Raw genomic sequence first — 16262 nt, forward strand, 5'->3', positions numbered from 1 at the left:
TCCTGGAAAACCTGGCACATGAGCACTGGTCACTCCGCCTCTGGCCTGGGACCAGGCCACTGCCCCAAGGCCTCCGGAAGGGCAAAGGCTACCCCAGGCACATCCAGCGTTTGCAGACCTCCCCCTCCCCTCCCCTCCCCTCCCCTCCGCTCCCCTCTCGCCTCCCCAGAGGCCAGCTTACAAAGTGCCAGTGCCTTGACAACCTTTGTGTTCCCACTTGACGCCAGATCTTTCCGGAATCTTCTAAAACAAAAGAGACGCTCTCTCTCCAGCTCCCCACTCTGCCTCCTTTAAAACCAGCAGTGGGGCCTCCAGGCTGCCCCAGGGAGGCTCCAGCAGCCCTGGCACCATGTACACGCATGTGCACACACACGCACGGCTCCTCTCACATGGGGCTCACAGGCCGCCAGCACAGGGGGTGCTTCCAGAGGGGGGGTCTCTGGACAGACACAGCCCTGGGGCGGCACATGCCCCCTGCCTGCGAGCCTAGTTGTCTGAGGCCATCGGGATTTCTGAGGGTTTCCTGAGGTCCAGGGGAGCAGTGGTGACACCATGATGGGAGGCAGGAGGGCAGGCCCGGTGCCCTCCTGGGGTCTCCACCTTGACTGAAGACGTGGCCTCGGGGCCGGCCTAGGAGAGAGGCCAAAACTGCAAGAAACCCAGTGTTTCTCGAGACCACTTCTGTGCGGCCTGTGCTCCAAGCAGGATGGGCGGGAGCAAGACGCCCTTCCTGCCCGTTTCATCCCGGGTCCCAGGGGGCCTGCCGGTGGCCTCTGAGGAGAAGCGGGGTGCAGACCGGCCCACCCGGGCCCTGCTCTTCCAGGGGGTGGGGGCAGAGGTCACGACACCCCAGGAGCGCTCGGGGAAAGCCAAGCCGCTTGCAGGGTCTGGACGCTCGTCCCGAAGGCGAAGGAGGCAGAGCTGGGACCAGAGCCGGAGTCACAGCACGTGAGCAGGGGCTGGGGGCGGGGAGAGGGCAGGCCCCCCCCCCCCAGAACCAGACCTTTATGCCCCCCAGAAGGCGGCTCATCGTGGCAGCAGCTCTACGGCAAACGTTTTTGAGAAGCATCGAGAGAAGCGTCAGGCGACAGTCTGCGGTCCGGTTATCCGTTCACGTAGAAAGTGCTATCGGGTGGCGGCAGGGTGCTGCTGTGGCAAAGGGCCCAGGGCCGTGAGGTCAGGGCACCTCAGACGACAAAACCCCGACTGGAGTTTGTGCGTGGCGTCTACGGACTCACCCTAAGCGCCACACGGCGCTGCCCCTGAAGGGCCGGCCGGCAGGGGAGGGACAGTCTCTGCTCGGTCCTCGGTTTACGGATGTGGGCAGAGCCCTGCCCGAGCCACATCTGTGTGGCCCCCGGGGCCGAGGATCTTTAGCCACAGTAGTCTCTCCGTAAACTGTCCACAACAGTCTAACCAATGCTCCTGGCAGCTGGGTGCTCCCCAGGGTCACGGTGGGATCCGCCCCCCTGGAGTCCGGGCCCCCAGACGTCAACTGCTTCGTGGCCCGGAGCTTGGGGGACAGAAGGGACTCCAGAGTCGGGCCCAGAAAACAGCAGCAGGCTCACAGGCCTCCCCACCAGGAAGGCCCCACTTCCTTCTGGTTCTGAACCTAGGAAACAGGTGGGCAGGAAGCCCATGCCTCTGGTTGTGCACCTTCAGAAATTTCGCTCTAGTTCAAAAGTACACCTTCATCCGACTTACTACTAGGTATCACACGGTAGCACAATTTCCCTTATCTAACAACGAAGAACAAAAAAGAGCGTTTCCTACAACGTTTTAGAGAAATGTTTTATTCTGAAACAAGACGCGGGTACAGTCATCAGAGGCATCGCAGACCCCCACGTGGCCTCTGTCCACGTTCTGTGGCACCGTCTGCAGACAGACCTAGAACCCTTTCAACGATCGGAAACCCACAGCGACAGCAGCAGATTCAAGTGACAGTGAAGGATACGGAACGTGCAGGTACGAACCGTCAGATCCTTCAAAGCCTAATTTCCCCAATCCCTCTTACCACCCCCAAACCCCCGGCTAAAGTAACACGTGAGCGACAGCTACCCCCTCGCGCCCGCGAGAATGAAACAATTTCCCCTTTCGTTTTGCTTGCAGCGTCCTGGTTAAAATGAGAACGATTTCAGAAAAGGTGTGTGCGGACAATTCTGGAAGCTGCTCCTGGAACACAGCCGAGTCTCCAGGTGCGTGTGGTGGCGGGCACGACGCCCTCCGGGAGTCTCGGGCTGGCGCTGAGTGGAGGCAGACGCGGGCTCTGGCCTCGAGGAGCTCACGGCCGGATGTAAGTGAGCTCCTGGAGGACAGGGAGAGCGGCTGTCAGAGCGGCTGTTCAGGGCGGCAGGGCTCCTGGCGGGGCACAGCTCCTGGGTGCAGGGTCCTGCACAACGTAGCGGGGCCTGGACACCCCTCTCAGAAGGCTTTTAAATGCAGGAAACGGAACACACAGGACATGCGGGGCACAAACGGAACCCTTCATCAAAAGACCGTCGACACCACACGAACCCATCCGTGCGGGTCTGTCGTGCAACCGGGCAGGGGAGCCGAGTACAGGTGACGCCGGGAGCGGTCTCCACCCGTCACGTGCCAGGAAAGTGCCCGTGCCCTCCACACATCCCGCCAATGCCACCGCGGCCTGCCAACATTCACGGCGAAAATGCCAAAAGTCAGGAGAGACCGTGCAAATAGTGTTTCCTTAATCCAGGTTCAAACTCCCTGGGTCTGTAAGTCGGGGTGAAAAACATAACTGCAACCTGAGCCCACCTGCCCAGGCCTGCAGGTCCCCCACGACCCTGGGGACAGCCAGGCTCCTTCCCCACCCGGCTCTCGCCACCTAAACCCGCCTGGCCTTGGAGGACGGACGTGATGAAAACCGCCGGACCCTCCTCCCAGAAACACACACCCAGGGACACACGTTAAGGAACAGACTCCAGGATCCCAGTGGAGGTGACCTCCTTGGTCGCCAGAAATGAGGAACTGGAGGGGTGAAGTCTTGTCCACACACAGTCATAGGTGGGAGGTGGGCAGGGACAGTGGCCCTTGGAGGACAGGCCAGTGCTCCGCAGAGGCTCTCCCATACGGGCGCTCTTCAGAGCCATGGCCTGGGCTGTCGGTGGGACCTGCGACCCAGTCCCGGCTTCCAGGGCCGTGGCGCCACCCCCCTTGCTAGCACAGGCCCTGCGCACCAGACTCCCCAGAGCTGGGACGCCAGCAGAGGTGGAGAGCACTGGGCGGCCAGCCTGTGTTTCAGCACTAGGAGACTCGGTTTTCACTCTTGCTGTTGCTGCTTTCTTTTTAATATTTACTTCTGAGAGAAAGAGAGGAGAGAGAGAGAGAGAGAGAAAGAAAGAGAGACAGAGACAGACACGGGCACAGCCCGAACAGGGGAGGGGCACAGAGAGAGGGAGACACAGAACCCCCCCTCCCCCCCCGATGCGGGGCTCAAACCCACGAACCGTGAGATCATGACCTGGGCCGAAGTCGGACGCCCAACCGACTGAGCCACCTGGGTGCCCCCACTTGCTTCTTCGAACCCCAGGACACAAACAGGAGTTTGCAGTGTGGGCAGAACGTGAAGTCTGTGAGAGGCCGATACAGGTGCAGCGTCAGGGGGCTGCAGGAAGGCTGGAGAGGACCAGCCCCACAAAACCTCTCTTTGGTCCCTCACAGCTTCAGCCCGGGACAGAGTCAGGATGCCACATCTCTCGCAGGGCTGTGCGGGGACCAACCTCCTTTGGGGACAGGGTGGTCTCGAGCCAGCGAGGAGCCCCCCTTGCACCCCCCCGCCACACTGGCAAAGCCAGGGTGAGTCACACGGCCCAGCCTCCTGCCTGCAATGTGACACTGTGGGTGTCCCACGGGGCTCTGTGGGTTCAGCTGGTGCCTTTGCCTGGGGACACAGGGAACCTCCAGCCCCGAGACGAGGAGCAGATTTTTCTGGAGACAAAGTCCCCTGACCCTGTGAGGACTTTTTTTTAGGGCACATTTACCCTTTGACAGTTCACCCAAAATCAGCATGTCCAGCCGTGTCCTGGGAGGGCCCGCTCTTGAGTGGAGGTAGACACGGGGACAGACAGAAAGAGCATACAGGATAGACTTCCGGGGGAGGGATGGGGGTGGAGAAATCTCCCAGGGTCCTTTCCCGGAGGGACGTGTGCAGGTGGTGCCCGTGGGGCTGAGTGACTGATGGGGACAGCTACCTGGCAGACATCGGTGACCCCTTCCCCCTGGCAGGTGTGGGGGGAGGTTTGGGGTCCAACTCGGTCAGGCTCAGCGCCGGCTCCACGGGCACCATCTGGGACCATCGTCCAGGGCAGAGCGCAGGCGCCTCAGGGGACACAGGTGCAGAGCAGCCCTGCTCTCAAGGAGCTCCAGGGGCACAGGGAACAAGGTGCGAACAGGATGAGCTGTGGCCGCGGCCCTGCCCCGAGCCCGTGGACACTGGCAGAAGACAGGAGAGGTGCGAGGAGGCTGAGCTGACAAGGGCTGTGGGAGAAGGGGACGGGGACTAGGAGGACGCCAGCTCCAGGGGCAGACGGGGGAGGCCAGGGGAGGAGCGGACTTGGTTTTGGCACAATTCACAGGACACACGCTCAGATGTCAAACGTGGGTGTCCGCACAGGCCGGGAGAGGCTCGGGGACAGAAAGTGTCCAGGGCCCTGAGGTCTTAGATCTGAGATGACAGGGCACACGGAAGAGGACGCATGGGGACAGGAAGACCGTTGAGTCCACGGAGAACAGAGCTAGGAAGCAGCCCCGCACTCTAGTGTCCATTTCTGGAGACGCCCTGCTGGGCCGAGGGGGTTCACCTGGTCTGGCACACAAGCTCTGAAGGCCTTTGAGGGCAGGCGGGGTCCCCAGAGAGGCTGTGAGGGCCCCTCCTTTGGAGGCCTCCGTCAGCCAGACCCAGGACGCGGTACTGGGCGAGGCACACCCCCAGCACCTCACAGCCACACACGAAGGCGTAGCCTCCGCCGCTAGAAGAGGAAACGGTTACCTGCTCGCCAGAGGTAGGGACCTACAGGGTCTCCTAACTCCAAGGTGGGTCTTCCTGGACTGCAGACCCCAAGGGCACCACGTCCCTGCTGCCAGCCCTCACTGCCTTGGGGTGACTTTGCCTACATCGGGGGTGGGGGGGAGGCACAGGCCCTGGCGGGCTCCCCCTGTGCGAGCTCTGTCACTTCTGAGAAGGACTGCCCACCGGCGGGGTCTAACGATCTAGACTCAGTAAACTTTTCCTCCATTACCAGCAGGCCAGCAAGGCGTGGAATCCAGCTGCATTGTGCGGTCAACAGCCCGACCGTGGAATGTCACGGTTATGGCTTCCAGGCACGGATGCCAGATCTAACGGCAAAGGTCACGTGCACAGTCACGCCTGTGTTCACGGCAGGCCGCTGAGCCCGCCCCCCAGCCACGCCCACCCCCTTTCTAGTAAACTCTGAATCTGCCTTCCTCTCGTTTCCGGAAACGTGTGACTGGCCAGAAATTGAAGGGTGCACTTTCACTTTAATCTGGAAATGCCATTCCGGCAGGTTGATGGCCAGAACGGGCAGAGCCAGGAGGAAAACGAAGTACAGGAATCGTAAATTGGTCTAAAAATAGCGTTGAACGCACAAAAAACATGCTTCTGGACAACTTCCAAGAAGTCAGCAGACGCTCGTTCCTGACCCGGCAGTGCTGAACTCGCCACATTAACAGAAATCAGATTCCTAATAACGAAAGCCCAGTAGAAAACCGTAGAGACAGCTCCGTGCCACCCGAGTTCACGGGCCAGGGCGCTGGGAGCAGGCCCAGAACACAGGCTCTCCTGTGCGAAGCCCGCAGAGAGGCCGCCGCCGCACAAGATTTTCCAATAGGTTTTCCTGCCTTTTCAGCTGCGGTCTGTGGGCTGCATTCTTCCTCAGGGGCTTTTGTGCCGAGGAAGCGGAAACGCCCTCGCCTTTGGGTAGAGAACACGACCAAAGCCTCAGCTCGGGGATCCCTTGCCTTCCGGGCCCTGTAAGCTGTGCAAGATCTGCAAACGGTCTGAGCTATGGGGAGAAACTGACACCACCACCTCATTGGCTCCAAAATGAACCAGCAACATCAAAACAAACGCGGCACGGGATGAATACAGCGTATGATTAAATCAACTCTATCCACTGTTAAATATAATTTCCAAGATAATTGCACAGCTAGCATACAGAAACCATGGGTTAGCTGCTTCTCGCCTTGCCAGAATCCCCGAGCGTGCACCGTGAAAATTCACATTGCCAAATAATGTGTCAAAGCCAGAGACCTTCACAAGCAAAATGGTGATACCCCTGCAGGCCCTCCCCACTCCCCCAACAATGATGATGTGCTACGTGTGGGTGGGACTTGCTAAAATAATGTCGCCTTGGGCTATCTGTCCCAAGCAAAGGACAACACCCGTCCCAGGAGTGAAGAGAGCAAGGACAGACCAGTCCCCAGGTGCGCAAGGTTTAGTCCACTCCCCAGTTTTGCAGAGAAACAGGCTGGAGAGGCAGGGAACTCCCGTGTGGTCACATGGCCGGGGGATGAGACTAGAATCCGGGGTTCTGAAACAGCAATCGGAGGGGCTGCGAGCCCCAGAGACCTTCCCCAAGGAAGAGCTGTTAAGGGCGCACAGCTGGAGGCCCCCTCAAGCCCTCCTCCCCAGTGCAGGAGACAGCTCGGGGCCCCTCCCCTCTGGCACAGGGCACAGTTCGGAGCCCCCCGCCCCCCCCCACCGACCTCCCCCTGGTGCGGGACACAGCTCGGAAGCCCCCATAACTTCCCCTCCCGGTGCAGGACACAACTCAGAGTCTCCACGACCTCCCCCTGGTGCAGCACATAGCTCGGGCCCAACCCCCACGACCTCCCCCCCCACCCCCCCGGTGCAGGACCCAACTCGGGCCCCATCCTCACCGTGCAGGACGTCGAGGCTGGGAAGCAGGGCGCTCCGCCCCCCCCCCCCCCCCCCGACGAGGTAACCTCGGCGGCGGCGCGGGCCCACCCGCGCCCGACCCGAGGGGGAAGGGCGCCCCACCCGCAGGGTGAGCCGTCTTACCGGGGCCGGGATCTTCCCGGCCCCGGGCTTCCGCAGCACCCCCACCGGGACACGCCCGGCCCTCCGCGCGGGCGCGCTCGTGCAGGGCGGGTCCCCCCACCCCCTCCCCGGGCCCCGATCCCGGGCTCGGCACACTGACCTCCGCGTCTCGGGCCGCCAGCGGGCCCCGGGCAGCCCGGCCGCAGCGCCCGCGCACTGCGCATGTCACGCCGGCCCGGCTCGGCTGGAACCGGATCCAGCCGGCCGGGCGGTGACGCAGGCGCGGGGCGCTCGGGGGTGTGGGCGGGGCCCCGGGGCCTGCACGTGGGCGCGGACCCCAGCCCCAGCCGGGTCTGCGAAGCAGGCGGGAGACGCGAGGCGAGGCCCACGCAGGCTCCCGGTGGAAGGAGGTTGTCGCGAGCGGGAATGGAGACTCGGGACGACTTGTCGGTGCCCGCCGCACCACCAGGTGGCAGCCACAGGGCCCTCGCCCGGAGGCCTGCCTGTTAACAGGCCCTGCCCCGGCCGGGCAGGGGAGGAGGAAAACCACAGCTGCAGCGCCCCCAAGTGCTCCCCGTTTCTCTGCCCATCACATGGACCCACGCCCCCCTGGCAGACTCTGGTTACCCCCCCCCCCCCCCCCCCGAGCTGGCCTCATTCCCACCCTTGGGCTCTGTGTACCGGGGCTGCTGTCTCCTCCCCAGGGCCTTTGCACACGCTCTTCTCTTAGCCTGGAGCCTCTCAACTAGCTCCCCCATCATCCTCAGAATCAGGGAAACCTCTGCTTCACCTGTTGAGCACCCTCCCAACAGGACGGCCCCCCCAGCACCGTGAGCTCCAAGAGGGTCGGGCTGTGTCTGCTCACACCCCACGGACACTGCCCAGCAACACACCAGTGTTCGACCGCGGCCTGCTGAACAAATGAGTCACAAAGTCTCGCCCTCACCACGTGAACACCCTAGGTCTCTTCTCCAGCTTGCACTCCCTCCAGTGAGACTGCAGGTGAATCTCCGGCTACAAGAGGAAACCACACTCGGCAGCTGGGAGCCCAGTCCACCCCAGGGCCTGCGGCAGGGCTGCTGGGGGAGGGGAGGGCTTCTGGCCCCCCTGTCCGGCAAAGGTCGGGGGCCAGGCGTCCCAGGACGCTCTGTACTCTGGCTGCGGACCCTTCATTGGCCCGCTGCGTGCCGGCTGGCGGGTGTCGCCGTGCCAGCTTCCCAGCCCGATGGGGACCCCCAGGGCTCGGGAGCCAAGTTGGAACCTTTCTGTGCTTTCCCTGTCTGTCACCGCGACCGCGGGCTGCTCCACAGGGGCAACGGGGGCAGGCACACGGGCATGGCAGGAGCCTGGGCCACAGCTGGACGGATGCAGGGGAGGGGAGGGCAGGGAGGAGCCCCGCCCGCCGGAGACCTCAGCCTCTGTGCCAGATGTCTTCCACCTGTGCTGTCTTGCTTCATCCCTGCGATGCAGGCATCAGCACCCCCACTTTACAGGTAAGGAAACCCGGAAATGGTTTTTAAAAAGTTTCCAAGACTGCCGTTGGGGGACTTCTCAGTCCCAGAGGACCCACGTGCTGATTTTCTAGTGCATTCCGGCGTCACTACACAGCCTTCAGGCCCTCTGAGTGATGCCTTTCTTCACACCAGTCTGCTTCCGGTGACTCCAGAGCAGCCCTGGGAGACCTGAGTGGGAAGGGGCGGGAGCCGGTCTGGCAGCAGGGAGGGCGGTGCCGCTGGGTGCACCACACGCAGGGCCGCGTGGCTGAGAGGGTGCCTTCGTGCCCTCCACTCGTCTCTCCCTCCCGGCCACCCTGTCCCCACACTTCAGAGGCAAGGAACCTGGGGCTCGGTGGTGGGGGCTGCCTACCCGCGACAGTGTCCCTTCCAGGCCCTGTGTGAGGCGCTCTGGACCCCCAGGGGCACATGCGCGGGCCTCACGCTGGGCCCGGACGCTGGGCCCGTGGAAGCTCTACCCCAAGCAGGTGCTGCCAGGCCCGGCCTCCCGGCGGCTGTCTGGCCCCGGGCCTCGTCAGCAGCAGCAGGCACAGGGCCGCTGTCCTCGCGCCTGGTTCTGCGCGGGACCTGGTGCAGCCAGAGAACCCTTGCGGACGGCCCAGCTGACGGAAGGAGTGGCACCTGGCACCAGCTCTCCCGTCCCAAGGGACCCCAGAACTCCACTCCCACCCCCCCCCCCCGAAACTTGGCTCCTGGTTAGGAGGAGGGGTCGTCGGGCCACGTCTTCACACCGAAGACTCCTCTGACTCTGATCGCGGGCTATGCTGTGGGCACAAAACAGACGAAAATGCCTGCAGCCACGGACCGAGTGTTGGCGTTTCCCCCAAATTCGTATGTTCGAACCTAATCCCTGGCGTGATGGTAGTTGGGGGTGGGACCCTGGGGAGGTGCACGGGTCATGAGGGCAGAGCCTCGGGAATGGGACCGGTGCCTTCACGAGAGAGACCCAGAGAGCTCCCTCGCCCCTTCCACCGCGTGAGGACATGGCCCGGACGTGGCCCTCCTGGAACCCGGACACCGGCAGGCACGGCCCACAGAGCTCCCGCGCCAGCACCTCCGTCCCACTTAGCCTCCAGGGACAGGCCCGGCGTGGACAGAAACTGTGTGTGGTGGAGGGGTGGGGGGGGGGGTAAGGCCCCAGGTAAAGAGGGTCTGCTGTCGGCCGCGATTGATCGGGTGGCAGCCAAGCCAAGTATAGCCCAGGGCCTTCGGGGTGGCCCGGCAATCCCCCCCCCCCCCCCCCGCCCGGCACGGCGGCGCCTTGCAAAGCAGAGCCCTGGGTCTCCTGCCCAGGGGAGTGGGGCTTCACTGGAATTCTGTTAACCGCTGAGTCACCCAACTCCAGGCGGCCGGTCCCTCCCACGACACGGGAGAGGAGGGATCACTTCCCAGCACGACCACAAAGCCAGCACCGCCCTGACACCAAAACCAGGCAAAAACAGTACAGGACCAGCAAACTACAGACCCAGATCCCTCACAAATAAATGTGCAAAGACCCTAATCAGCAACATATAAGAAGAACTGTACCTCACAACTGAGCGGGGCTTGTTCAATGAGGGATGTGAGGCCGATTCAACATTCAAGACCCAATCCGTAGAAGCCACCCTATCGACAGGCAAAAGACAAAGTATCACACAAGCATATCGACCGACACAGAAAAAGCGTCTGACAAAATTCAAATGGCAGCAGTGATCTAAATCCTCAAGAAACTACTCGTGGCGGGAAGTCTTGTCCGCTTGGTAAATAACGTCCGCGTCCCTCCCCTCCCCACGAGACCAGGGAAAGGGCACAGAGATCCTCTGGCCGCTGCTAGTGAGTTCTAGCCAGCACGATGAAGCAGGAAAGGGGAATCAAAGGCATGCAGGTTGGAAAAGAAGAAATACAACGGTCTGTATTTGTAGACGGCACGGTGACCAACACACGAAGCCCAAGGAGCCTACAAGACAACTCCAAGAACTCATGAATTCGGCAAGGTTGCAGGACGAGAGCAACGTGCGTGTGTCAACTGTGTTTCCGTGACTTGGCAGTCAACACACAGAAACTCAAACTCAAAATCCAGTGCCACCTACAACCGCTTCCAAAAAACCCACGAGGTCGTAAACCCAATGACACGCGTACAGCATCTATGCGCTGAACACGGGAAAGGAAATCAGACGAAAAGAAATCAGAGAACGTCTAAATCAATGGAGACCTACTGTGTTCACGGACCGAACACAGCACAGTGAAGAGGTCTGTTCTCCACGAGACGAGACGCTGGTTCAATGCAAAACCCCAGCGAGACTTTCCGTGCAGGTGTACGAGATGACCCTAAAATTTCCACGGAAAAGAAAAGGGATATTTAGAAGAAGAATATTTAGAGCAATTTTGGAAAAGGAAGATAAAGTAGAAGAGTCCCTCTACTCGATTTCCACAATTATCACAGAGCTGCCACCATTAAGACCGTGTGGCGCCGACGGAGGGACAGGTGCACGAGTGAACGGAAGAGAACAGAGAACCCCAAACCACCTCATTAGCACTTCGAGTTTTGGCAAAGGTGTACAGGTACTTCACTGGAGGAAAGAGTCTCTTCAACAAACGGTCCTGGACGGTCATAGGCAAAAAACAAACCTCGAACCACAGAAGATGAACAGGGGGCAGGCACTCGGCGTCCTATCTCACACGCGCCTGTCAGAAGGGTCCACGACGCGGTGGCCGCCAGCGTGGACACGGAGCAGCGGGAATCTCCGGCCCCGCCCGTGGCAACGCGACACGGTGCAGCCACTTTGCAAGCCGGTTTGGCCGTTTCGGACAAAATGCGCCTACTCTCACCCTGCGGTCCAGTCATCCTGCTCCTTGCTACTTACCGAAAGGAACTGAGAAGTTACGTGCACACCAAAACCTGCACCCAGACGTTTACGGCAGCTTTATTCACAACTGCCCACGTTTGGAAACAACCATGTTCTTCAGCGGGCGAGTGCGTAAACAGACCGTGGACCGTCCAGGCAAAGGAGTGTCGTTCGGCACTGAAAACTGAGCCGTCGAGCCATGAAGAGGCAGGGACTAGCCTTCAGTGCGTGTTACTGAGTGAAGGAAGCCAGTCTGAAAAGGTTTCGTGCTGAATGACTCCAACTCTAGGATGTTCTGGAAAAGGCAAAACTGTGGAGACGGTAAAAGACCGGTGGGTGCTGGGGGTTTTGTGGGCGGAGGACAGGGATGAACGGGCAGGCCACGGAGGAATTTTCCAGCAGGGAGACTACTCTGTAGGACGCTGGAACGGTGGACAGCTGTCCTCGACGAAAGCAGACAAACAACCCAATCAGAAAATGGGGAAGAACTCGGGGACGTGCCACCAAAGGGCTATGGGTGGCAAAGCACGGGACGCGGTGCGTGCCGTCACCAGGCATCAGGGCAGAGAAGGCATCAGAGCAGGAGGAGGCCGCTCCACTCCCACCGGCGAGGAGGGCAGCTCAAACCAGCAGCGACAGCGCCCGGCGTGGACCTCACACACGGCTGGTAGGAACGCAGGACTGCTACAGCCGCCCTGGAGAACGGTTTGGTTGGTTCTTTTTTTTTCATGTTTATTTATTTTTGACACAGAGCACGAGCAGGGGAGGGACAGAGAGAGGGAGACACAGAATCCCAAGGAGGCTCCAGCTCCGAGCTGTCAGCACAAAGCCCGACGTGGGGCTCGAACCCACGAACTGTGAGATCATGACCTGAGCCGAAGTCGGACGCTTAACCCACGAAGCCGCCCAGGCGCCCCTTGGCTGGTTCTTAAACCGCACATGCGCATAGCACGTGACCCAGCAACTGGGACCTGAAAACTTACTTCCACACAAAATCCTGTCACAGCCGCTCAGCAGCTTTACCTGGAATAGTGCCAAACTGGCCTCTGACTGAACGACGGGGCACAAACTCTGTACCGCGGACTGCCGTGTGGAAGTAAAAAGGACGTCCGTTGATGGACAACAACAGCTTGAATCTCAGGACGTGAGGATCAGGAAAAGAGCCAGTCCCCAAAAGACACACACTGAGTGGCTCCGTGTATATAACATCCTCAAAAGGACATGATTACAGAGCAGATCCGCGGTTGCCAGGAAGAGGGAGGGGTGGCGTGACGGGGCAGCAGGGGGTGGGGGGGGCGCTCGGTGTCTGGATTAGGCGGTGGAGGTGGGACACACAACGTTTTGTGCAGAGTCGTGTAAAACATAGCCGTCAGGGCAAAGTGGGTGAAAGGTGCAAGCGACCCCTCCCTGCTATTTTTGCAACTTCCTGGGAATCTATAATTATTTAAACATAAAAAGCCAAAAGGAGAGAGTGCCCTCCAGAACAGAAACCGAACCTAAAACAGCAACGTCTGTGCCTCTAGTCCGGAGGGACTGGGTGTGGCTTGGACCAGGCGGCCCCACAGGAGCTCGTACAGCCCAAGCCAGGAGTGAGGGGACCCCGCCTGGCTCGGTGCTCGCCCAGCTCCAGGCCTGGACAGACGCCCCGCGGCCAAGCCCCCGGCCCCTCTGTCACTAGGGGGAACGGACCGGCATGGACAGGCTTGGACAGGCTGCGCCGGGGGAAGCAAGCAGGACAGTCACCCGGTCTTTGTGGAAGCCCCCTGACTGGCAGGACGCTGGCCGGATCCGGGGGCTGGGGTCCTTTGCCGTCGTGCAAACAGCAGCCCTCTGGCTTCAGCAGACAGCAGGCGGGGCCTAAGGGGCAGGTGGGTGCAGCCGGGGGTGGGGGTGGGGGGTGGAGCTGACACCCAGGGGTGCCGTTCGAAGTGCACCCACTCCTGTTCTGTGCAGGAAGCGCTTCCATACGCACTGTCTTTAACACCGGCGAAAGGCTTGGGAGGAGAAAAGGCAAACAGCACCAAGATTCCTCCGTGCACCCACCGACCCCCGCAGGGGCTCAGCGCCCACAGTCTGCACACCCACCAGGCCCCTTCCCGGGGCGGAGGCTGGGACGTGGGGGGTGGGGGGCCGTCCCGGGGTCCCGGGGAGCCCTGCGGGGACCTGCGAGCCCGTGGAGCTGCGCCCAGGCCCGGCCCACGGGCAGCGGCACATTCTTTGTTTGGCCCCCTCTTTCGGAAATTTTACAGGAGATTCGAACACACACAGGAGACCGTATACTGAATTGTCGCGCCTCCCCCTCCTGCCCTCGCCTCGGGCCCCTGCCTCGCCCCAAGCAAAGCCCGGGCATCCCATCCAGCCTCAGCACGTACTTCTGACCCCTAAGCACAGAGCTCCATCGTGCCCCAGGCCAATGAGGAGAGGAGCCCCAGGCTGGGCACCTGCCTGGCGGCAGGAGGAAGGAGGTTTCTCTCGTCAGCAGCCCAGCCAGGGAGAAGCCGCCCTCTGGCCTCCTCCGAGGGGCTCTCGTCCTGAGCAGCGCCCCCCCTTCCTTCTATTCTCAGACGCACTCGGGGGTCACCACGGTTTGCCCGTGGTAAGTGCGATTCCTTTGCCATTCTGGAATACGGAACGAGCTACTATCCTGGTAAAATAACTGGGGGTTCTGTTTTTAGGGTTGGTGTTACACGTGTGTGTGTTCAGTGTAAGATACGCAAAAAATCATAGAAATCACACATGCAGAACGACACAGAACAGCTTCTTGTGAGAAGACAGAGGGTCTTTACTCACCCCATCGTGTGAAAGCTGAATCGTGAGCTCTTCGGCTACACTTGTGGCAGGAAAGTTTGATCAGATGAAATGCCAAGTTGGGCTCTGACTCTGGGGGCACGTGAACCTGTGGGGAGGACACACAAACCGCCGTCCCGGGCTCTGAGCCGGCCGCCGGCCGCACGCCTCCCGCCTACACCACTGGCCTTTCCAGGCTGGGTCTCTCTCGCCAAGCCCTCCACGCTCCTTATCAGAGTCCACAGTTCGAGGGAGCCCTGAAGAACATTAACTTACATCAACAGAGCCACGAAGAAGTCCAGATATAGAACCTTTCTCTAAACCGGACTCACAAGAACTAACAAGTTAACTCCGAACATTCCTGGTCCCTGATCGACACATCACGTAGGACCAAATATCCAGTGTGAGCACATACTTATGAGAGAAGGGGCATCTCCAAAAGGAAGCTGGCCCTGCCATTTCAGCCAAGGCAGCTGTAACCCTCCCCATCATCGTCTCCAGCCCCCCCCCGCCCCCCCCCAGAGAATGACCACATGCAAACAAACTCTGGGTAGCAGAGTCCCCTCAGTGTGGAATGCAGCCCAGCCCATCTTGTCTGCTGCCACTCCAGTCACCAGGAATACTCGCCAAGTCTCCAGAATGTGGTGAGCAAAGGGCCATTGTGATGTTTCTATAATCCATGGAGAGGCGGCCCCGTGACCTCAGCAAAACACTGGGCTGCGGCCTCCCTCTTCGCTGCAGAGCGCGGTGCACAATTAGGGCACCGGCCTTGTGACCACAGGGAGAGCGGCTGCGGAAGCACAGCCCTGGGGCCCGGGGGCACACAGCCCCTGCTCCTCAGGAACCCACACCAGCAGTCGGGGGACGGCTAACTCCGTGTGGTTTTCGAAAACGGACGCCTGAGCGTGAGGCGGTCAGAAACCCGGGAGGAATCAGGTCACGCTCGCACACCAACTCCGTCCGCCCAGGACGGTGGTGCTGTCCCCACAGACATTCGGCTCTTGCACAGCAATCGGCCAGAACAGTCAGGGAGCAGCTGCCAACAAGGCACAAAGCTGTCGCCCTCGGAGGGAGATTTACGTGAGCCAGCTAGAGAGTGCTAGAAGGTGCAGACCTTGGCTCAGCTGCAGGTGGGTGGCCCTGACACTGTGCCGTCCTTCCCGGCCCCGCTGGCATTCCTGGAAGAGGCCTTCTTTGCAGAGAAGGCAGCGTGGGTGACCTGACGCTAAGTGGCTTAGGCGGTACTACATGTCAGCTCTCCGCAGTTGCAAACGGCTGCGGAACATCCTGTGGGCAGACCGCGTTATACCTGGCGTCCCGGGGACTGTGACCAGGAATTCTGCCAAGGCCACTCATACGAAGGCGATAACGTTTACTTGGGTGCGTTGGTAAGAGAACTCATCTGGGTTCACATCCTGACCCCACCAGGGGCTGTGTGACCTTGGGCAGGTTCCTTACGTTTTCTGAGCCTCAGTGCAACTTAAAATGGGAATCCTGCATTTCACTGCTGCTAAAACACATTTTCTCTCTCACTTCAACACCTTTAAAAACAGGATGCTTCTTCTAACCGGCAGTGTCAGAACTTAATTGTGGCAAGCTGTTTTCTTTTTAGTGGTTCATAAGACAACGGCGCGGGTAGCACTAATGATGTCTTAAGAGCTGATGAAACGTGGAAGTAAAAACCTTCCAAGGCTGTTCTGAGGGCCTAGGGCAGGAGCTGGCAAAGAGGGGTCTCTCCAGCTGTCTGAGCTGAGTGCTGGACGACCGTGGCTGGTCGAGGCGTTGGGGGACACGTGGCCCGCTCTCAGGCGGCTCTCTGCTATAAACCCACTTCTGGCGTTGGGTGGAGAAGCAAGGTAAGGCAATGACGACAGGGCCACGCGGGCGGTGGGGTCCACAAGTGACCTGGACTCTGCTCTGCCCTTTTACCACAGGGAGTCTGGTCCCCCAGCTGACCCCAACTTCCGTCTCTAATCCGTGGTCAGGAAGCTGACCTGTGAGGCGGGCGGGCCTGGGGTGGGGCCCTGAGCAAGCAGGCGGCCCTGGGATGCTAACTGCCTCGACCGCTCTCCCGTTCAACCCCCGGTCGCACCACGGATC

General features: G+C 60.7%; 1 protein-coding gene across 2 annotated transcripts in view; it reads right to left on the minus strand.

Annotated features, from left to right (window-relative positions):
• Positions 1 to 16262, minus strand: part of CUNH7orf50 (chromosome unknown C7orf50 homolog) — a 108186-nt gene that overhangs the window by 11453 nt on the left and 80471 nt on the right. The window contains exon 1 of one of the 2 annotated variants that reach the window (XM_047089129.1): positions 182 to 935. The exons of the other annotated variant lie outside the window; for it this stretch is intronic. Within the exon in view, the coding sequence (XP_046945085.1) occupies positions 182 to 361 (180 nt within the window). The 5' untranslated portion in view covers positions 362 to 935. Of the gene's footprint in view, positions 1 to 181; positions 936 to 16262 lie in introns of those variants that run through there. 2 annotated transcript variants of the gene reach the window in all.

The sequence above is a fragment of the Lynx rufus genome, unplaced genomic scaffold (assembly GCF_022079265.1).
Source record: "Lynx rufus isolate CCGP_SWC_20201006 ecotype Redwood Valley unplaced genomic scaffold, mLynRuf1.p SCAF_27, whole genome shotgun sequence".
Classification (NCBI taxonomy): Eukaryota; Metazoa; Chordata; class Mammalia; order Carnivora; family Felidae; genus Lynx; species Lynx rufus.